Source organism: Heteronotia binoei, chromosome 1, assembly GCF_032191835.1.
Source record: "Heteronotia binoei isolate CCM8104 ecotype False Entrance Well chromosome 1, APGP_CSIRO_Hbin_v1, whole genome shotgun sequence".
Taxonomy (NCBI): domain Eukaryota; kingdom Metazoa; phylum Chordata; class Lepidosauria; order Squamata; family Gekkonidae; genus Heteronotia; species Heteronotia binoei.
This window is the reverse complement of record NC_083223.1, coordinates 91397313-91419526: the sequence shown is the minus strand read 5'-3', so window position 1 is coordinate 91419526 and position 22214 is coordinate 91397313. Positions and strand designations below refer to the sequence as shown.

Genomic DNA, 22214 nt, shown 5'->3' with positions numbered 1-22214 from the left:
ACTGTCATGTGGGTGGCATTTGCTCCGTTTAATTCCACCTTAGCCCTCCTGTGACATCGGAATCTGACCAATGGAGGGGGGGAGGTGCCTGAACCAAGCAATCCTAAGAACCTTTATGGAGAAGTACCACCCCCCCCCCCCGCAATTGTGTTTAAGGGAGGCTTATTCTCAGGCAAATGCGTGTGTGATCGTTGCCATGCCAAGCGGAGCTCCGCCTTCCTAAGCCCCTGGACTACTGTGAACTTCGAAGGGCGCATCTCCGCTCAGCAGGGCAACTGATAGAGACCCTCAGTGCTAAGCGCTGCGGTGCAGAGAGACTTGGAAGTTCCCCGCCCGGTCTGTGTTGCCTCCTGTCAGCCCCAGAGAGCTTGGAGCGAGTGGCCAGCCCAGGCTCTAGCCGAGGGAGTCCCAGCGGCGCCCGCCCAGCCCCGCCTTCACTGCTGCTCCTTGGCCCTGCCGCCGCCCCCGCCGCCGGTGTCCTGGTCGCTCTGCTCGTCGGTGAAGCAGACGTCGACGTCGCTCTCGTTGTCAGTCTTTGGCTCCTGGGGCGCGTAGGAGGCTGCGGGGTCCGGGCTGTCGTCGTCGCCGGCGGCGGCGGCGCCCTTGGGGAGGCTCTGCCCCGGGTGGCGGGACTTGACGTGGCGCTCGAGGTCGCGGCGCCGGACGAGGACTTTGCCGCAGAACTCGCAGCGGTAGGGGGTGTTGCCCTCGGCGTGCAGGCGTATGTGCTTGTTGAGGTTGCTGGGGTCGCCGAAGGGCCGCAGGCAGACCTTGCACTTCAGCGGCTTGTATCCGGTGTGCGTCCGCATGTGGATCTTGAGGCCGTACTTGCGCGAGTACAGCTTGCCGCAGTAGAGGCACAGGTGGCCCGTTTTGGGCTTCCCGTTGGCCGGGCCGGTCGGCGGCGGCGGCAGGCTCTCCAGGCGACCGCCGCGGCTCTTCTCGGCCGCCAGCTCGGACAGCTGCTGCGTGTGCATGGCGATCTCGCGGTCGATGCTGGCCAGGGAGCCCAGCTCGGCCGGGTTGAGGCCAGCGGCTGCGGCGGCTGCAGCGGCGGCTGCGGCGCCGTTGAAATAGGAGACGGAGTCCGGGTACTTGAGGAGGCCGCCGAAGTGGAGCTTGAGCGGGTAGTAGGGGGCGCTGTAGAGCAGCTCGCCGTTGTAGAGCGTGAAGGGCAGGAAGGGCGGCAGGGGGCACTCCCCCGAGGCTGCGGCGGCTGCGGCGGCGGCGTAGGGCTTGAGGCCGTCGAAGGGCGGCAGGGCGAAGCGCTCCAGGGGCAGGCCGGCTCCGCTGGACAGCGGGGGGTAGCGGCTGCTGGCCGGAGGCGAGAGGCTGGCGTGCAGGCCGCGCTCCACGTGCTTGAAGGCCGAGGTCTCCTCGAAGTGCGAGAGCAGCGGCAAGCCCCGCACAGCCCCCGAGTAGGCCAGTCCGACGGGGGGCGCGGCGGCCGCGTGGCCGGCGCATTTGGGCGGCTGCTGGTGGTGGTGGTGGTGCGGCTGGTGGTGGGGCGGGGGGCTGCTGCTGCTGGCTGCCCCCAGCTGCGCTTCGCTGGCCGAACGGCCGGGCTTGAGGCCGCTCAGGAGCTTGCTGAAGCCGCCGCCCTTGCCCTCCTCCCGGAAGGATGCAGCCTCGCCCGCGCCGCCTTTGGCCAGGCCGGCGGGCTTGAAGGCCGACCTCACCCCGGGGTAGAAAGCCAGGCCATTGCCGCCCGCGGAGCCGCTGCCCAGCAGCCCCAGGAAGGGGCCCGGGCCCCGCCCGGCCGTCACACTCATGTCCAGGGCGCGCTCCTGCTCCTCTTTGGCCGCCCTGCGTCGGGCCAGCGGCGGCGAGCTGGACGACTCTCGCTTGATGCTGTCTCGGGCCCCGCCGGAGCAGTGAGGCCGGAAAGCGGCCGGCGTCGAAGAGGGCTTGGGGGAGGCGCTGAACAGCTCGGGCGCCCGGACGTGCTCCGCACCCAGGAAGCAGCGGCCGTGGTTGAGCACGCAGTGGAAGTGGACGTGGCCCTTCAGCGTGTTGGGGTGCTTGAAGGTCCGCCAGCAGTACCAGCAGATGTAGCGCTCCTCGCCTGCAAAAGACACGCAAAGCAAGAGGCGTTTATTAAGGCGCGCCTGGCAGGGGACCTGACCATGGGAGTATGGGGTGGAGGCGACGGCGTGGGGCTCCCTGGTCAGACAATCCTGGCGCTGCCGCGGCACTAGCCTTCATCACTGGAACCCTTGCAAAAGATATCATGAATTCGTATTTTGCAACTTTTAAAAAACTTGATAATGTGCTATCAGGATAGCTTGCGTCTCTTAATTCTGTGCTCGCAGCTGCCAAGGTGGATAATACTTAATGCACCCTTAGGCAGAATAAGGAACAATAGGGGAAATCTGGCTGGGAGAGTGTTTGGTCCATAAATAAAGTAATTTTGATTATGCAGTCTTATTCTTCCAAAATAGGATAGGACCAGAGCTCACACATCAGCTTCCTCACACACACACCCCTTCACATACACAGTTTAATCCTGTTGGGATTTGCAAATTCCCTGCCTGAAGCCATGGGAGAATTAACCCTCCCTCAGTAAGTAAAGTTTACTTTAAAGCTAATACATTCCAGTCGCTGCGTTTTCCTTATCTCTGCTACTTTGCATCTCTAACAAATCCCCACTATAAGAAACCACAACCAAAGAGTGGACATTTCGATCAGGCCCATGGGATAACCAAGCCGGCACAGTAACCCCATGTAACTTCTCCGTGGTGTGATGCCTAGAAGGAGATGCGGGGATCCCAAACTCAAGATCTAGTCGTAGCCACTGCCTGATGAAATTATGCACAAACGAAACCATCCTGCCGCTTGGCCAAGTCACCGTCTCTATAAAACTCTCTATTTCTACTCTACCGGGTGCATCTGTAGTCGGTCCATTGAGGATTGAAGCCGAATCTAGGCTAACGATCTGTATCACTGCAATGGAGACCCGTTTAGGAGGGGCAGCCCTCTCCTGATTCCCCCGGCTATTTCGTTTGAAACGATCCCGCAGAGTAAACAAGCAGAATAAATGGTGGCTCTCCCACTTAATCTGTGGTTTGAATCAGAGCCCGACGCCGTCCATACAGCTTCTCTGGTCTGGGATGACAAGGAAGTCATCCCTTAAGGTCCGAACCTCTGCTCTACTTTGCGGTGTCACTGTTCTAGTCCCCAGAAACCTCTCCCACCTCCTCACTTCTTCATTTGTCAGAAGGCCAGAAAGGAAGCACGAACGGGAAAGGACTTTAAAAATGTGACATAAGAAAATAAGAGCGCTTTGCCCCTGCCGCGGTGCAGTTTCCCTGCTAATGTTTTGAGCGTTCGGTTCTGAGAAACAGCCCGTCAGAATCTGTGGAAATGGGTAGCACTGAGGTTGTTTTCAATGACAGTTAAAAGTTTGACCTGGAGGTGATCTCCAATCGAGGAACTTCTCATTTTGTTTCTGTTTTGAAAAGAATACTCAAGATCACTTAAAGCTGCTCTCTGTGTCTCAGCCTTTGTTGTTATTGTTACCATTCGCAATCGGGGTTAGGGTGTCAACAAACTGATTCCCCCCACCACCCCCATTCCAAGGTCAGTTCTGGTACCAACTTCTTTACTATAATCAGTGGAAGTGCGAACATACAAGTCGCTTATAAGGATGTGGAGGACGCATTTGTTTCAGATGGTTTAGGTAGGAGTAACTGTGCATAAGATTGCGCTGCGAGGTCGTTAAAGCCAACACAACAGCGAGTCTTGTGACATCTTAGCAAACCTATAATGCCGTCGGAGCAAAGTTTGAGTCCAGTGGCACCTTTAAGACCCACGAAGTTTAATTCAAGGTGTGAGCTTTCGTATGCATGCGTACTTCTTCAGACACTTAACATTTCATATATAGAGACAGATGCCTCTACATAGGTGAACAGCAAATTGCCATACAAACATAATGAAGGTGTATTGACATATGCAAAGTCCAAACAGCAATAACAAGCTAAGAATATAAGGTCACCAGGTCATCGTTTGTTCGTATTTAATGGGGAGAGCAATAAATATGTCAAAATAGGAGACAGATGTGTAAAGGTATCGTTCTTGACTGCTGGGAGTAATAAACGTACTCTGTTGCTACCCTCCATTAGCCTCCTCTCAAGCATGGGGTTAACTAAGAGCATCCTTTTCTTAGAGGTGGGGTGCAGTGTGATGTCTGAGATATCCCGATATATTGCATTGCATCGCAATCGTTATTCCTATTTATTATTCCAAAAGTGGCGTCAACATTTGTGTGCAAACCGGAGACCACGTTCTTGGTTACGTTTAGCACTTAAATTTGACGAATTGGGCTGTGGCGCAGGAAAGCTTTTGCTCCAGTTCATTTGCACATCTGAAGAAGACTGCATGCACAATAAAGCTGATGCCCGGAATTAAACTTTGTTGGTCTTAATGGATCAAATGGGCTCAAAGTTTGTTCTGAAGCTTCAGACTAACACGGCTACTCACCTGAGTGTACATTTGCTAAGCGTCACGATATTCTTTGTCCTTTTCTAGAATGACGACGTCCGAATAATTTTTCAGAATTCGACGATCCTGAGTTTTGTGTATTCTGGATGAAGGCCAAACTTATGGCAAAGCAAAACTGATTTAAATAAGCACCTAGCAGATCGAGAAATGGATTCTTCCACACGTATGCACGCACACTCCACTTTCACGCGTGTGAACAAACTATAAGATCGGGAATGAAGAACCAAAGTGGCAGTTTTGTGGCTTAACGGAGTAGCTATATCTCCTGCCTGCTAAGCACCTTCAGGCCGGAAAAGGAGTAGGTAGGCGCCGAAGCCCTAAGCCCTGAGCCGGTCTGTCTCGGGACTCGAGGAGGAGGCAAACGCGAGCATCTGTCGCCTGAACTCCCGTGTCCGGCGGCCCATCTGTTGACGCCTGCAGAAGGGGTAGCGTATGTCAGAGCGCTGACTCGCCGAGACAAAGGCCAATCGAACGCTCATGAGCCCCTCATTACCCGGCCAGACAATATCCTATGTGGAGAGGGCCATCAGTAATGGGGCCATTCAAAAGACAATGCTCTTTGTGCCCTCCTCCTGAAACGTTTAACATTCCCTAAGGCGGAACAAACCGAAATGGCCTCCCGTTGTCTTCAAGCGGCTGCGAGGCACGCTGTCCCTTCCTTCTCCCCTTGAGCCAGACCTTTATCAATCAAATGAATCAATATTGAGAGAAAAACACACGTCGGAACGTTCTCCAACGACGTTTGGGGGTACTCTGGACAATTAACGCGCGCGGAGAATCGAGGCAGCGTGGCCTGGTAAAATAGCGGCTGCAAATGGCTGAGAGGCCCGAAGGGGGTTCACTGAAATTAAAAAGTCAAAAGATAAGGAAACGACTCAGTCAAAGCGGAAGTCGAAAGTTATCTTTGCTTGAATCGGTCTGGGATGGGCGGAAAGATGACGTCGCAATCTTTGTTCTGCAAGCTTCAGCATCTTGTCAATGTCTATGGGGAGGCCAGGGCTGTTAAAATAGAGACTCCACACAACCAAATACAAAGCCTGCATTTCGCTGGCCTTAAATATCAGAGGACTTCATAACGATCTCCATCTTTTTAGACACCGTCCTACTATGATGATAAGCTCCGAGTTCTGTGTATCGCTCTTTGCGTTTTATAGATCTTTAAACTGCATTTCGCTGTCCTTAAATACCAGGGGGGTGCGTAACGATTTCCATCCTTCTATGCACCCGTGACACAGAAACGGACGCCTTTGGGTTTGTCTTTAAAAGAAGCTACCAGAAACATGATCTAAAAGACGCTTCCAAGTCGTTCGTTTAAACGGTGCAGACTTTCAGGAAAGGAGGCCGGAGAAGCTCGGAAGAGACTAGCTAGCTGCTTCTGGCGGCATCAGCAAGCCAAAGGCTCTTTTGAAAAAAGGCGGAGGGCAAGAATCAAGCAGTGTGAACTCGCTCATTCATTCAGCAGAAAAATAAGTCTTTCAGTCCCAAGCCAGCTCCCCCTCCCTTCCTTTGGAGCACTTTAGCGCCTCGTGAATAATGAAAGGCCGCGGTCCCTGTGTGTGTGTGTGTGTGTGTGAGTGTGTGTGAGTGTGTGTGTGGTTCACCCTGTTGAGTGTTGCGCGAGGTCGTCTTTCTTGTGGCCCTGATTGGCTTGCCTTGAAGTAGGTGGCCTTTAGCGTGACAAGTCTGGAGAGAGACCCTCTCAATTCCTGCCGCGGGGGTGGGTGGGGACGGAGGGAGGGGGGACTGCGACAGGAGTGTGAAAAGGAGGGAGAAGGAGGGGGGTGCAAGAAGTCTCAGCGCTCCGCAGCGCTTTGCTGATTGCTCACTTTCAGCCCCAGTCGAAGCACTTTCGTTGCTCGTGTTCCTTGGCTCCCAGAGCGAGACAGGTAAAACGGCTGCCAGGAGTGAACAGAAAATGTCGGGGGCAAACAAGGCCCGGGACTGCAGTCAGAAGCCTTCTCGCGAGGCGCTCTTCAGCTGGCCTGGATGGCAAACCTGGCCCCTCCCGAAAGTCAAGCTGCCTGAGGGCTCCTCTCCCTTCCCCCGCCCCTCGCGTCCCCCTTTCCACTTTCTCAGCTATTTTCTGCTGGAAATGAACGACGCTAACTTGAAACGGATCTGAAACCAACTGAGTCATCAGTCGGACACGTTTGTTGGCCCGGTTGCTTTGAAGGAACCAACGAACACCTGCTTTATTGGAGGCTGAACAGCGGTCTTTTCATAGCCCGATTTAAGGCGATCCTTATCCAGAGCACCTTCTATTCATTCCGTTGATATCCACGGAGCGAATTTTCCTCGGGAAATAGGACCGGGGCGCTCGTCCAACCGAGGTGTTCCGGAGCAGGGTGCACGGCTTAGAGCTTTAGAATAGGCCTGGAGATTCCCTGCCCGTTCGCCTTGAAAAAGTCACTGCGTGTCAGTTTTAAGTGGGCTTCTTTGTTTCAAGAGGGGCTTCTGCGACCAGAAGCAGCTGCGGCAAAAGCGCCCCAAGCAAATGTAGCCTTGGGAAAAAGCTCACCTGACTGGTGTCTGCCTGCCCCACAGCTGTTAAGGATACAGCCTGTATCATCCAGGCGCCTATTCTGCGGAAAGAAATCGACAACGCCAGTCCCAATGCACGCCATGGAAGCAAGTCCTGTTGGAGCTTTAGGACTCACGCATATTTAACATGAAATCATAAGGATATAAGAAGAGCCTCGCTGGATCAGACCAGAAGTCCATCTAGTCCAGCATCCTATCTCACACAGTGGCCAATCACTTCCCCTGGACTGCCAGCAGCAGGGCGTAGAGGCCAAGGCCTTCCCTTGATGTTGCCTCCTGGCTCTGAATGTAGAGGTTCCTCTCAGTTACCATGGCTAGTAGCCACTGATAGACCTGTCCTCCGTGAATCTAATTCTCTACCATGCTCCACTGCAAAAAAAATGAATCTCTTTTAAAGCTGTCTATTCCTGTGGTTATCACTACAGCTTTTGACAGCGAATTGGTTGTTTTAATCACTCTCGGTGTAAAGAAGTGCCGGGTTGACTGGCATCAAAATCCTCCGTTTTTTCCTGTTATCCTAGTTGAGGCAACTCATGTGTTTTATAGTGTTTAACAGAACACTGTAGTATTTAACAGAAGGATGCAAGGATGAGATGCTAAAAATCAACCAGTTTAGATCGTAGGCTAGGGTCTGTTCCAGGCACTGTTCCTGACTTGTGACTCACACTCCTCAGGCGTCCAAAAGAAACTTTATGATTCATGCTGGAATTTAAGCACTCAGATGGGGAGGTGCTTACAAATGCCTGAGCATTAAAAACTGTGGAATTCTGGGGAAATGTGGAAGTCTTCAAACTCAGGAATGCATGAGAGGGAGTTTGGCAGTGGGCACCAGTGTTCCTTCTAAGCGGGTGAGCCGCTGCTCATTGAGGCAGGAGCCCCCCCCCCCAGCAGCCTGTTTGCAAGTTACAGCAGTTATTGTATTCTGCTCAAGATGTGAACGGCTTCGCTCAGTATGCAAACCTTTTATCTCACACTGAAACTGCCTCTTTTGGATATCAGTAAATAACAGCCGTTAGATTCAAAGGATGTGCAAACGGCTGTGGACTGCAGAGCTGTGTTTTCAAGAAGAAGAAGAAGAAGAAGAAGAAGAAGAAGAAGAAGAAGAAGAAGAAGAAGAAGAAGAAGAAGAAGAAGAAGAAGAAGAAGAAGAAGAAGAAGAAGAAGAAGAAGACTGTAGATTTATACCCCACTCTCCTCTCTGCATCAGAGCGACTTACAATCTCCTATATCTTCTCCCCCCACAATAGATGCTCTGTGAGGTGGGTGGGGCTGAGGGGGCCCTCACAGCAGCTGCCCTTTCAAGGTCAGCTCCCGAGATAGCTATGGCTGACCCAAGGCCATTCCAACAGCTGCAAGTGGAGGAGTGGGGAATCAAACCCATTTCTCCCAGATAAGAGTCCACGCACTTAACTACTGCACCAAACTAAATCCATAGCTCAAGTCCCGATGCTGGGAGGCAGAGAGGCGAGAGAGAGAGACTCACAGACAAAGTGAGGGTATCTGCTTATGTCGGGGCTAAATACTGCAAGAGTGGGCAGAAAAACTGGACTTTGTAAATTAACTAAGGGGGCGGGGATTGCAAACACTCTTGGAATGATTTGCTGAAGGCTAAAAATGCTCAGAAGAACCCGAATGTTCACAGCTGATTAAATCTCTGGAAATGTGAAGTTGAGGGTTTGGAGTTCCAAATTCTTCCATTCCCCAACATACACACAGAGCCTTTCCTCAGGCACCTTTGCGCTGATATACAAAATACGGACACGTTGCTGTAGCACATGAGAAGGTATAGTAACTCCTTTGAATACCACCGAATGTTGCTACCTAATGACAGTGTTGCCGGCAACCGTCTCCCAGTCACTCTGTAGCCTCCGTAAATAGGCCCGGTCAGGATCCTCTACTGTTGACGTCCGAACAAACTTCACCTGTAATCACATCTGAGATCTGAAGTTGTGATATGATGCACCGCCTATTAAAACACCAACGACTCAAGCAACTACAGAAGGGCGTTCTCAACCCTTCTAGGAACTGTTCCCTCTCGGTAGGACTCCAGCATCATTCTAGCTTGTAACCTGGACTCTCCCATCTCTATTGATGAGGTGACCCTCTCTTATATAGAGATTCTTCGGTTTAATTTCCCATATGACTTGCATAGAAGACTATGGCATTCTGGCGGGATCGCAGCCAGGGGCAAGGAAGACCTCGAGCTCCATGACCCTGCAGGGTGCATCCTCACCGACGCTTAGGCCCAGACTTCCCTTCCCCGAGGAGTTTTCTTGTATCAGATGTCTCCTGCAACTGTCCTTATTGTTCTCTCTTGGCTTCTTGTTATCCGATTTGGTGAGCTGCCTGGAGACCTCCTTCCCTTCTCTATTGCTGTTTTGACATTTTGATTGTCTTGGAAGCTTTGAACCGATCATTGCTTCAATTCTGAATACCTTTCAGTAAGAGGTTATCGAAGGGGAGTGCGAGCTTTCCAGACTCTACGGATTTTAGAACACTTCGGCGCAGTTGTAGTAAAAGTTACAATTAAGCCACCCTTCAGATGATCTCAGTTCAAAGAGGGGCACTTGCAAACAATGCCTCAGCTTCGGTGGAACACGGCAGCTTAAGTCCACTTGCTTTCACCTCGAGCAGTGGTAAGTCCATAGCTCTGCAAAGTATCCCATGCCAAAAGTTCATCTCAGTCCCTCATCACCTGCAGCCACTAGTGCGAAAGAAGCTCACATTGCTTCTCCTATCGTCTGAAATAGTCGATCCTAGGTCAGTCTTGAAGCCATAACCGGCACAAAGTGCTGGTCACCTGACATTCCGGAGACCTTATGAACCGATGAGACAAATCTATGGAATTACTGAATCAGGCTCTCCCGCATGTATGCATTCATTGCACCTGTGCCCAGTTCCACAGAAATTAACCGCATTTCATAAAAGCAGCGCGTTTAAGATCCAAGAGTTATTTTTTTGCTTTTGCTGCAGTTAATGGGAGACTTTGATGAAAAGCACATCAAGGCACACAACACAAACCAATTTCAGGGACAAGCAAGCTTAAACCCAAACTCATGACAGCTGAGAAGCTGATCCAGAGTTCATGTAAACCCATGCATCCATTTACTCCTATCTTTATTGTCGCGTGCGTGTACATACACACACACACGCGTTAGTAAAGTCCAGGTCCGTGTCAGTTAGTCCACGTCAGTGGACTCAGCTGGCTAGAGTATTCTCTTTCTCTGTCACTGAAACAAGCTTCTCTAGAACTAAGGCTGACCCGACCTGGATAGTCCAGGTTAGCCCGATTTTATCAGATCTTGGAAGTAAAGCCCTGGTCAGTACTTGGATGGGAGACCACCGAGGAAGTCCGGGGACTCCAGGCAGGGGCAGGCTCTGGCAAACCACCTCTGAACGGCTCTCGCGTTGAAACACCCTTAGTCGACTGTGACTTGACGGCAAAAACAAAGCACAACTTCCGAGTACAAGTGTTTGGCTCTAACTGACCGCCGGCTCTCTATCAGCAGCTGCGCTGTGGGTTCGACGGTTAAAATTGCACGGGAATGCTACACAGTACATTTCCCCCTATCCAGGTGCAAATAGGCCCGCAGGAGGGCACTTCAGAATGGGGGGAAGACGCAGCTGAGTCCCTCTTCCCCTAGCGGCAAGGTTAATTATTGTACCTCACAACATACCCATGTGCAGCCTGAGCCGAAGTACACACCGACGCATGACTACTTGTTGGGATTTGCAAGTCTGCAACACTTCAGTAATTACAGAGCGAACCTTGCTGTTATTGTCAGTCAACAGGAAGTCACATGTGTTTACTGTAACCTATCTGTTAGCTAGAAAGAAAGCCCGCGAAAGTCTGTAGGAGGTCTTAGTTAAATTACCAGTAATTGAGTGCTGTGATTGGAAATCAATGTATTGCCTTTTCTGCATTTTATGGCAAATACCCAATACTACTCCAGCTTAGGCTGTTAGAAATGTGTCTGTGGTTGAAGGACCAAAATTAACCTAGCCGCTGAAGAGGCTGAGCCGTGTATTCCTCCCATTTTGGCACTTCACTTTCCCACTCCCCCGGTTTCTCTTCAATGGGCACCTCCTAACAAATACCAAAGCACGATTCTATGGTCAGCAGAGTGATATCCTTATAAAGCTATGGACCTCAATAGGCTTAGGAGGATGTAACTCCGTCTAGGATGACCCTAATAAACGTTCATTCATTGCCCAGAAGGCAATTAATGGAATGGGCTTGTAGTTCCGTTTCCTTCACTTGCTTAAATTGAAACTCTTCGGATCAAACGACAGGACACCACCAATAACGGGCGTTTCATGGAAAGGTATCTTGGGAATGAATTCACTAGAGGTTCGGAATCAAAGTGAAAACGAGGATAAAATGGGCAGTAAACCCTGCTAGGTCCCCCACCCCCGCAAGAGAAAGGAATCAATTTCTAATATACGTTATTTATCTGTGCTTTGGGGGGGGGAGTGGAGTAGATCCGGTGATCTGAATCTCCCAGCACTTTAAAACCAGCAGGAAGATCCAGTGAAGCTGCTCATTACATTCCCTCAGGGGTCCCAGAGACCTCTCCGCCCTCCATTCTCGCAATAATAAGCAACCATAAGAAAATGCGCTGTTGTTAAGCAAATATTATATATAACCTTCGAGCACCTTTGGGTGAACGACCTTAATATTACGATAGATTCTAAACAGATTCTGAAAGACAACCCGGGCGGGGAGGTGTGTGCGCAGCGCTGGGCTATCCAAAGAGAACCAGCTCGTCACAGCGGAAAAGGCAGGTGACAAACGATGGTTCGGAAACACATATAACACTACAGCAGAACAACTGGTATTTCAGATAATTAACCTACTGGCATGCCAGTAGATAGAATGGGTAGGTAGGCGTCACACTGTTGTTAGTAGGCGTCACTAACCCACTACAGTTCTTCCAGCCGCTAACATGGTGCTGTACCTCCATTTGTCCAGTGTTAAGGCTGGGATTCTCTGCTCTCCTCGTCTTTAACAGAGATGAAGACAATTCCGGTACCTCCACATTAGGTCTTGTTTCATCTCAACTCTAACTCTGCTCGCCTTACTTGGGAGTAAAGACCTTTGACCTCACTGGGACTTCTTGGAAGTGCGCCTCACTAGTTTCAATACAACCTACAAACCAATTGAGCATAATTGGATCCGAAAGCTTCATTTCAGTAGGGGTTACTCTCGAGTAATGTAGCTAGGATCAGCCTCTTTAAACACTTTAGAATTTAAAAGTCGGACGGGAGAAGAAACTGCAAGTCTCACTAAGGGGCACTCCATTCCAAGCAGATTTATTCCCCGATTATTGTTTTTTTTTAAGAATTTAATTGATTTCCAAGTTTACATCGTCTTAAGAGCTGTTCTTTGCTTTGCTTCAATCCAAAACTATAAGAACCAGATGTTGCGATCCATAACAACAACAACAACAACGTCGGATGAAGTATTCATGCACACGAAAGCTTACATTCTGAATAAAACTTTGTTGGTCTTAAAGGTGCTACTGAACTCAAACTTTATTCTATAGTTTCAGACCAACCCGGCTGCCTACCTAGATCTAACAACAACAACAAATACTATTGCATCTTATATTTCTATTAAATATCCCCCCTATAGCTATCGCCATTGACAAGTGAGCAACTCCAAAAGAACTCCGTTGGACTCACTTCCCAGCAAACACGTGCAAGATTGAGCTGCCGGGGAGGGGGCAACCTTGTTCCTACCGACGTGGAAAGCCAGACTCCCTTCGTTTGGAATGGAAGGGCTCTCCGTTGGTTAAGACTAATAGCGAAGACCCGGAAAGGGGGGGGGGGCGTTCTGGTGGAATTTCCTCGAGTCGCTGGCCAAGGTGCTGTTACCTACCTTTCTCGTCGTGTGTTGGAGTCGCCGTCGTTGGGATGTCAAACCACTGAGCCAAAGAGTTCGAATACCACACCGTCAGCTCCTCCCCTGGCTGCACATCTCGTAGCGTCCGGTAGAAAATCTAGGCGGAGAGAGAGAGAGAGAGTGTGTGTGTGTCAGGAGGCAAAGGAAGCTTCGGGTTGAGAGCAGAGGTCCCGCCACCCGAAGCCAGAGCCAACGAGATGGGTTAGGGTTCCGATACCTGTCCGCCCGGCAGGTCTGCAAGAGCTTCCAAGGTCTGTTCTTGTGCGTGCCTGGCAGCCCGGATTAACCCTATCCACTCCCCAGCAGAGCTCCCAGCTTCGTCCAACAGTTCCCCTCGCACCATCCGGACCTAGAACACAGGACAGCAGCGGCTGTCATTTTCACTGAAAAACGCAACAAAACGCCGGTTTGTTTTGCGTCAATGGTCCGGATAAAACAAGTTTCTTTTTCTTTTTAAAGTCTCTTTTGTTTCCCCTTTAATTATTAGCTGCATCATAGGAGAAAACGGATCAAGCAACCATCTGGGAAAGACTGAAGGGGTAAAGGGATTAGATTCTACCTCGAAACTGGGTACCTGGGTGGCTGTGCGAGAATTCTTCGCAAAAAAAAAAAAATGACTATGTGTAAGGAAACTCGAGAGAAGGTTTATTTCATGAGGGACGGATTCTGTTTATAGAGCAGGCAGTGAGGAGCTGGGATTTACATGCCTCCTCCTAAGTCAGTCTTACTGAGATCGAGGGGCCTTACTCCTAAGTAAACGCGTCCAGGCTCTCTGCTTTTAAACCGGTTGGCCTCCTGATCCTGATTACATCCATAGCCCTCCCTCGCCCCTCGCAGTTTATTTCATTCGAGCGCTCTTCCAACTCATAGCTTTTAGGACCGTGACTTCCTGAATCCAGCCTGATCCTTCGGAGCCCTCATACATCCGGTGCGTGGCCTCAAGTGGAGGCGACCCGGCAGTCGGATCCCAGCCCCCTCTCGGTGGAACCGAGTCCCGTCGCTTTCTCTGTTTCCCCCAACCGAACAGGAACTCGAACTAAACTGTCGTCGGGGTCACTGGGCTTAAACACCGGAGTGGCGGATCGGGCTGCAGGCCTTTATCTATTGCGGTGATGGGAGGTTCGGTTGTTTCTGCGTGTTTTTTACTTCAGTGTAAATCCAGCTAAGTACAACGCACCTTACTCGCAAGTTGCAGGCTGAGGTGCGCCGTCCTCTTTTCAAAAGGGTCTGGAAAGGCCTGAGCCCTGAACCCAATAAACCCCAAACTCCACAAGCTCCTTTTGATCAAAGAAATCCCAAGGACTGCAGAGCAGAGGCGTTAAAACCTTTCCCTTTCCTTTGCTTGGGCTGTAATCCCCCAATATCTCGGGGCTGTTGCTTTAAGCAATTCATATTTTTCGTGGGCTCAAAAGTACTTCCTTTCCCTCTGAAGTTAGCAAATGTCCTCTCTCCAAACCCTGCAGGACAATTCACCATGGGATCGGCCTCCTTTCCGAAAGAGCCAGGGGAAAGACGAGGACGAGGGAAGGAGCAGGAGCCTTCTGTGGCGCGGCAGGTTCCCTCTCCTCCTTTACAGCCTGCTTGGCCATTCGCCGGACGAGCCGAGGGAAGGGAGAGGCGGCTCCGCGGGATGACCAGGCAATAACAGGCGTTGCAACAAAGGCGGCCTAAAGGGAGTCACCAACGGAGGCAGATGAGAAATAAATTTGAATGGGCTGGCAGAGCGTTTAAAAACAATTAAAGGGCATTCAGCATCCGAGCGGAACAGAAGAGGAGCTTCTGGCCTCGGGAAGAAAGGAGGAAACGTTGCCTGGCGCTGAACTCCGCCGGCGTGACCGCAGCAGTCCCTGAGCCCCTTCTGCACCTTCTGCTTGTGGGAACTGCGCCGGCTGAAGTGCGGGGCGGAGGAGCCCAACATTTATGCCCTCAAAGCCTCTTAATAATGTGTTTGGGGGTGGGGGTGGAAGAGCAAACCTTTTAGAGAGGGGATCATTCCAGACTCAGCGCGCCTGGGACGCTCACCAGGACCAAGCCTCACTGGAGAGACCCCTGAAGAGGTTTGTAAATAGATATGTTCAGGGCTGCACTGTAAACGTCTCCACCGCCTCGCTTTGCTACTCTCCTGGTTTCCCTGGTACTTCCTGACCTTGTGACCCCAAGCTCTTCAGCTTGTGGTCTATAGTGCCCGTGTTTAGGCACCTGCCAGCTGAAAGAAGACTTCATGCACCTACTGAAGTGGGCTCTGTTCTACTGTTCTATAGCCACGGAGTCTGTTCGCTGTCACAAGGTCTTGCTTGGTTTCGGTGTCATAGCCTAAATCAGCTCCCTCTTTGGAAATCTCTCTTGGATGGATGGTTGCCAGTTTTCTTATCACGTTAGGGTTTGCATCCTGGGGAGGGGAGAAAGCTGTACTTAGATTGCAAAGTTCACTTTCTCTTGCTAGGAGCTTTTTGATTCGATTGGCCTTGGTCCCAGTTATTTTCCTTCATTCCCATTTAACAACAACAACAAAAGACTACAAATGAATCCAGAAGGGTGCAAAATAGGGCATCCGATTCACCGACACATCAAGATGGAAGAGAGGACGGCACTGATTTCAGAGAACTGACAAAATCATACGCAGAGCGGATTTAATGCCTTCATTCACCGACAGGGTGGCACTTTGGGTGGAAATGAGCCTGTGAGAGGGAGAGTATTCGAAGCCCAGAGTTTCATCTCTGATCCCAATAGCTAGTCGGGAGAAGGAGCAAGCAACCAGTGACCCTCGGCTCCCGCCTCCCCTTCCGAATCCCCGTCCCTTCCAACCAAAAGTCCCGCCAGCCGTTCTCCCAAGCGAAACTTCCAAAAGCTGCAGAAGAGCCCATCTTCGCAGCCTCTGGTCTCCATGAAGACTTCATCGCCCGGCGTAGACACGCTCCCCCTAGCCCCACTACGCTTTTCCGCCCCGCCAGCTTTGCGTTCTGGCCAGGGTTCGAAACCCACCCGCCGCGCGCCCCTTGCCTTCTGCAGTGGGATTTCCTTGCCCCCCCCCACCCCGCCGCCATGGTTGCCTCCAAGATGGGGGAGCAATACCTTTTTCTTGGGTCCCGGCTCCCTGCGATCGGACAGGTACTTGCCCAGTTTGAAGGTGCCGGCCACCGGACCCAGGCGCAGGCCAGCCGGGATGCAGCTTTCCGCGGTGACGCCGACGGCCGGCGGAGTGCGGCTGGGTTGCATCGCTGCCTCTGGGTAAAGCCTTGGCCAGCAGGAGGAAGGCACCCCGGACTCGCCGAGGGTTGGAGTGACAGAGCGGGAGAGGCAGCGGGGAGGGAGGGCTGAGCCACACCGGCGCTATCTCCGCCTGCAGAGTGACGCGGCCGGGGGTGCGCACCGCCTTTTCAATTGCAACACGCGGACTCTCCCTTGGCACGCTGGTGCTCCGGGGCGCCCGGCTGGGGTGGTGAGAGAGTTTGGCTCTTGGAGCAGCTGCCGAAGCCCATCGGAGAGGATCACATGGAGCTTTTCCCTAGCCCCCCCCTCCCTCCCCCCCACCCAACGCATAATCAAGGGCTTTTTTGAATGGGGCAGCCAACAATGGCCCAGGCGACCTTCCCATTCCTAAAAATCCAATTTGTCAAGGGCAAAGAAAAGGCCCTGGTGAATCAAAGGTCTGGAGGGACCATTAATCCTCAGCATGGGGGATTGTCCCCGAGACAGTTACGATATTTTAAGTGACAAATCCACTGTATAATTTCTCCATAAATTTTGCTTCCTTCGATTGTTCCTCGACAAACCAGTTTTGGAAAAGAAGGGAGTGTTTTAAGTCTACTTGGCTGAACCTTTTGTACGCCAAGAGACTTCAAAGATTTTTAATTCTCTTCCCTTTGACTCGATTGTAAAGACGATTAAACAAAGAGATTGGGGGGAGATGCTTGGAGGACTTGTTAACTTCTATTGATTCCTGGCGTGTGCCATACAGAACTTGGGCAGGTACTTGATGGGAAAACACCAGAAAATACCTACACTTTTGAGGAGGGGGGACCCTCTGCCATATTACCCATTCAGAGAGCTGCTTTGAGACCAGAAATCTGTTGAGACCGGCTTTGTTCTTTACTCGGGCTTTCTTCTTATGACACAAAACTAGAAGACCTCACTATACTTTGAAGACACCAAACGTCACTTGGAAATTTAGTTATCTTATTGCAAAAAAAAAAAAAAAAAGGCTTGGGGGGGGGGGCGGAAAAGGTTTTAGAGGAAGTTCATTCCCGGAGATCTAGGACCGCATTCCTTCTCCTTTCAGAAATGTTTATCTATCCTCCTTTCAAGGCACTTATGCCCGGGTTTTTTGTCCATCGAGATGGATGGATGGATGGATGGATGGATGGATGGATGGATGGATGGATGGATGGATGGATGGATGGATGGATGGATGGATGGAAGCCAGGTTCTGATCATCTAAAAGCAAAGGGTATTTCATGTAAACTCTAGGTATTTAAGATAAATTATAAGTAGTGAAACTAAAGATATAGAGGGAGTGGAATGATGAGGAATTAGGAGAAATAATACTGAAAAATTTTTGCGTAGGTTTATTCCCAGGCTGTCCTAAAACATGGCAGAGGCAAAACTAAGGACTAGCCTCGATTGTGAAGGCTTTGGTTTGAAAGAAAGGACTACAAAAAGCCAGGCTCGTTTCCAAATTTGACTGCAGTTCTGAGTAAGCCTTTTTGGAGAATTTACTTCGGGGTAAATATTCCCAGAGTTCGAGGCTACTCAGTTCTCGGAATCATGTTGCAATGTATGGGGGCTTACTCCCGAGTAAGCATGGTTAGTATGTGATCGATAGAATCCAGAAAGTCAAAATGCCAGGTCCTTTGAAGGACTTCCCCCAATTATGAACGGGTCCCTGAATGTGCACTGTGTCACAGACTGCGTGTGTGTGTGGTTTTGTTTTATATAACGACTTGTGATGCGCAACATTGTGCTCTGGATTTCCCATGCTAAATTCTGACATATAATGGCAACTTTCTATGTCAATGAGGAAAAGATGGAGTTTTGTTTGTTCGTTTTAGTTCTCCTGGCATCCTGCTGCTCCGAACAAATACAGGGGCCCCGGAGTTGTCAAGTGGCTCAGACTTAAATCTAAGCACGTTTAAGAATCACAACCTCAAAGTGCGAGGAACGCCAGAAGCGTACGCAGGTGATTCTCCGGCTTCCATTTATTAATACTCACCCAGAACAACACATATAGATCGAGCCCTTTCGAGCTGAGAGTGATTTCAGTAGCAACGCCAAAAAAAGAAGAAGCGCGAGTTACCCCCAAAATCAGTGGCTGAAGCTCTCAGAGTTCTTAAGAGGTTTTTGGTTCGGCCAGTCGTAAGTCTGGATGCAACACGTCGTAGTTAATGGGGAGAGGAACAAGGAGCTCTTGACCGGTGCAGGTTTTATTCGGTCAGTCTATGAGTCTCCTCTTGGCAGTCCTCGGAAACTGGAGTCAATCCGAGATCCCGATCCGAGCTACGTTTGCCTTGAAATAAAGCCAGTTGGCTTGGATGAAAAATTAGACCCATATATACCTTTTTGGGATGTTTACACACTGAAATACAACAAGTGCTATTAACATTACTAAAACTTAGAGGGGAGGAGAGCGTGTTTAAATCAGCCTGTGGATTTCGTCTTTACGGCGGGTGGATCGGGCTGTTTGGGTTTGTTTTTCTCTTTGTTACCTCGAACTCCTGACCTGACCTTTGATTGTTGAAGTATTTCATTACACTGTTAAGAGTTAAGCAAAGATTTAAGATTCTTACAGTGACTTTTGATTTGTGAGCCTAAGATTGATCTGCAATATTTTAGGATGCTTCTTCCTTCCTCCCATCCTTGCTCAGACTGTTCTTTGAACTGCTGGGGGCTAAGCCGCTTGATCTCAGTCAAGGATCTGTTGCAGGCAGCCCTGCCTTCCATGAAGTCTGTGCATAAGGCTAGGTTTTCTTTTTCTCCAGAGAAGGAATGCAGGATGTTCTCTGAAAGGCGGATAAAGTATGTTTCAGGAGGGCATTGGGGTGCTTTCATTTGAAATTCTAGACCCTGACCTTTTGTCTGTTTTATCCTATGAGAAGAACTTCGAATCTCGTTCAGAATGCCAGCTGGTTAGTAAGGCTTGTACACTCTGACTAGCTCTCACCATAATTACATTTTTTTTCCTCCCAGATAGACTGGGTGGGGGGTGAACTAGAACTTGCAAAGCTCCCCTAACGTTTCTACTAATCAATTCGTTACGTTCTTGTGGCACAAAATCTCGTGCATTAGTTATTTCTTCGCCAGGCACATGGAGGACCGAGAAAAGCTTGTGCCCTGAAGAAACTCCTGGTTTGCTTGTTTCTGCTTAGCACCGTTTTTATTTCGGCGTTCTTCGAAGGAGCTCCTGGCATACGCACTCCCCTCCTCCGTTTTATCTTCATAACAACCCTGTGAAGTAAGTGTGGATGAGAGAGAACGACTGGTCCAAATCTTCCTGCGAATTGCAAGACAAGCAAGGGTTTGAACCTGGGTCTTCTGTTTTTCCTAGTCTACCACTCTCACTGCTATGCCATGCTCTGGCTCCATAGAGGAATGCAAGACTCTCTGTCGTGCTGCCCTCTACAGACTCACAAGGCTGGCCCTCCAGATTTAAATGCTTCCAAATAATGAATGGATTGGGGAGGGTGGGGGGTTTGAATACTTATTCCTCCGCGCACACCTCTGCCAAATAAATTATTACAATAGAACGGATTTATTGATAGGCCTGACAGGACGGTTTCGTAAGTGCCAACAAGAAAGCGTTTGACAGCCTGCAAGGAATCCGTGACCTGGCCTTGCAAGTAGCAAGTGGTTGACCCCCAAGTCTAGATCCGGTGTGTTGTCGAGGGGTCAATTTCAAAGAGAACTTGAGCCCACGTAAGTTTTACAGTCGAATTATTCTGAAATGCAAAAGCACAAGCAGGTGTAACAACTGTGGAAAGGGCCTCTTTTCTTTTGGCCTGCTCCTTCCCTTGGATCTGTGTGGGACTGGATAGCTAGCTTCGTTCTCCGAGGGGGGTCCTTTTGGATTATTCCCTGTAAAATCTCTGTCTCTCTCTCTCTCTCTCACGCACACACACACGCACACACCAGCTTGCGGCCTGCATCCTGAACGAGTTCAACACGAAGCAGAGAGCGATAAATCCAGGTCCGCCTAACCTCTGGCCTGCGCCTGGCTGCTTGCGGAGGGCACCCGGCGTAAAAAGCAGCGCGCCGGTCGGAGGCCAAAAGGTACCCGGCTGCTCCAGCGGGGCGCCGCCTGGCCATCGCCTGCTCCAGTCAAAGAGCGTGAAGGACACGCGAACCTGTTTTGTCCTCCTCGGCGGCCGTGGCAAGCGAGGCCGGCTGCGATTGAGACACCGCAGTTCTTCCTAGACGGCCTGATTTCCTCCTCATCCATTCCCTCCCAGGGACGGAGGAGATGCCAGTGACCCAGGAGACGCTGCAGTTCGCGCCACTCTTGTCGGGCTGAATCCTCTCTCCGAGGCTCGGTCGCTTGGAAGAGGGAAGGAGCCCCGTTTGTTTTGCTCTTCGGTCCCCTCCCCTAAAAAAAGTCAGTCTGAAACCGATCTAACGTGCCCACTGGAGCAAGCTACGCCATGAAAGGCCGGGTGTTTATAGAAAAAAGAAAGACAGAAAAGAAAAGAAGGGGTGATTTTAAAAGGAGTCTTGGAAGCAAATGGGATGGAAAATTAAATGAAATTAAATAGCTTGAACGGCTTTATTGTTCCTTATTAAAAGGACACATTAATTACATGCTTCGAGCTTTATTCCGAGACAATGTTGGGGGACTCGAAACGTCCCACTAGACCCTTTGGAGAGGCTTCAACTGGGTCGCTGGAAAAAGCGATTAAAAGGGGGGAATCACTTTTGCCCAGCGAGCAAAAGAGCTTTCTCGTGTGTGAGAGCGAGTGACTGAGGGTGTGTGTGTTTTACTAGCCAGCTTTCCTCTCCCCCCCTCCCCTCCCCCCTCCTCTCCCCTCCCTGTGTGTCTCTGGCCGGCGTTGAACTGCCAGCGCCCCCGAGGGAAGGCTTTGGCTGCGGGCTGGCTCTCTTTTGGCTTGAACAGGTTGGCCCGTAATGAGGCATGAATGTTAAGGAACAACAGGCGTCCACAGAGGCACAGTTGCGCCGAGCAATGTCCCACCAGGGAACTCCATTCAGCCCCTCGAACGGCTCCGCCACTGAGAAGGTTCAACATTACATTCAAACCAGCATGAATGCCTGTATACAGGGCCAGCTCCATTGGGGGGGGGAGGGGGGAGGAGAGAGAAACACAGTGGCTGCTTGGACACACATACCAAAAAGAAAAAAAGAAAGCGAAGAAAGAAGGGGAAGAAGAAAGAAAGGAAAATGCCTCCAGTCCATTCAGGAGCTCGGCTTCTCCCAGTACCAACTGAGCGGACTATTTTGTCTCCCGGGGAGGCGCTTCTCACCCAGGGAGGGGGGCGGATGCCCGAATCAGACCCCTGGATCTGACCTCCAGTTACAGAAAGCAACCGCCTTCCAGCGCCTCCCCCCCCCCCCCCGGGAGTCTTCAGAAAGGCGGTCTGGGTTGGTGGCCCGCCCAGGGGACGCCGTTTGTGTAGGAGGCAGCAAGGGCATTCCACGGGATCGCTGAGGAGGTCCAGTTAGCAAGCGGACCTGGAGGGGAAAGCGGCGCCCCTCGGATCCTTTACGCCAAAGTCGTCTGACCTCACGCCTCCCCGGCTCCTCAGCTGAGCGCCCAGACACACTTCCCAGCCCGAGATCTCCCCCTCGCACGTTTTTTTCAAGATCGACTCCCCTCAGCTTTCATTTTGCTACACGCGAACAAGGCTCTGGCCCTCATGACTGCAAGGCAGGGAGGCGGCGTTTGCAGAGTCCACGCCCCTTGCGGGAGACCCAGCGCCCCCGACCCCACTTTCCCCATCTCAAGTACATAAATAAATACTCAGGACAGCAGCCGGGTTTCCAGCCCCGGGGGGAGCAGCCAGGATCTCTGGTTAGGTGGAAAGGGTTTCAGAATTGACTGCATACTGGAGGCACAATTTGCCACTCCTTCCTTCCTTCCTTCCTTCCTTCCTTCCTTCCTTCCTTCCTTCCTTCCTTCCTTCCTTCCTTCCTTCCTTCCTTCCTTCCTTCCTTCCTTCCTTCCCAGTTCTATTTTTTCACATATATGTCTAAAAGGAGGTCTGGATCTCAAACGCAGGGCCCTAGTATTATTTCTCTAGATCTGGCAGACACTTGAAACACT

The 22214-nt window shown here is 50.9% G+C and overlaps 1 protein-coding gene across 1 annotated transcript; it reads right to left on the bottom strand.

Annotated features, from left to right (window-relative positions):
* Positions 1–434: 434 nt before the first annotated feature.
* Positions 435–16189, bottom strand: PRDM13 (PR/SET domain 13). The gene is made up of 4 exons (XM_060234343.1): positions 16019–16189; positions 13164–13295; positions 12923–13043; positions 435–2065 (listed from the first exon to the last, which is right to left on the bottom strand). Exons 1-4 carry the CDS (start codon positions 16160–16162, stop codon positions 435–437), a joined length of 2028 nt encoding a protein of 675 aa, XP_060090326.1. The 5' UTR covers positions 16163–16189.
* Positions 16190–22214: the final 6025 nt, after the last annotated feature.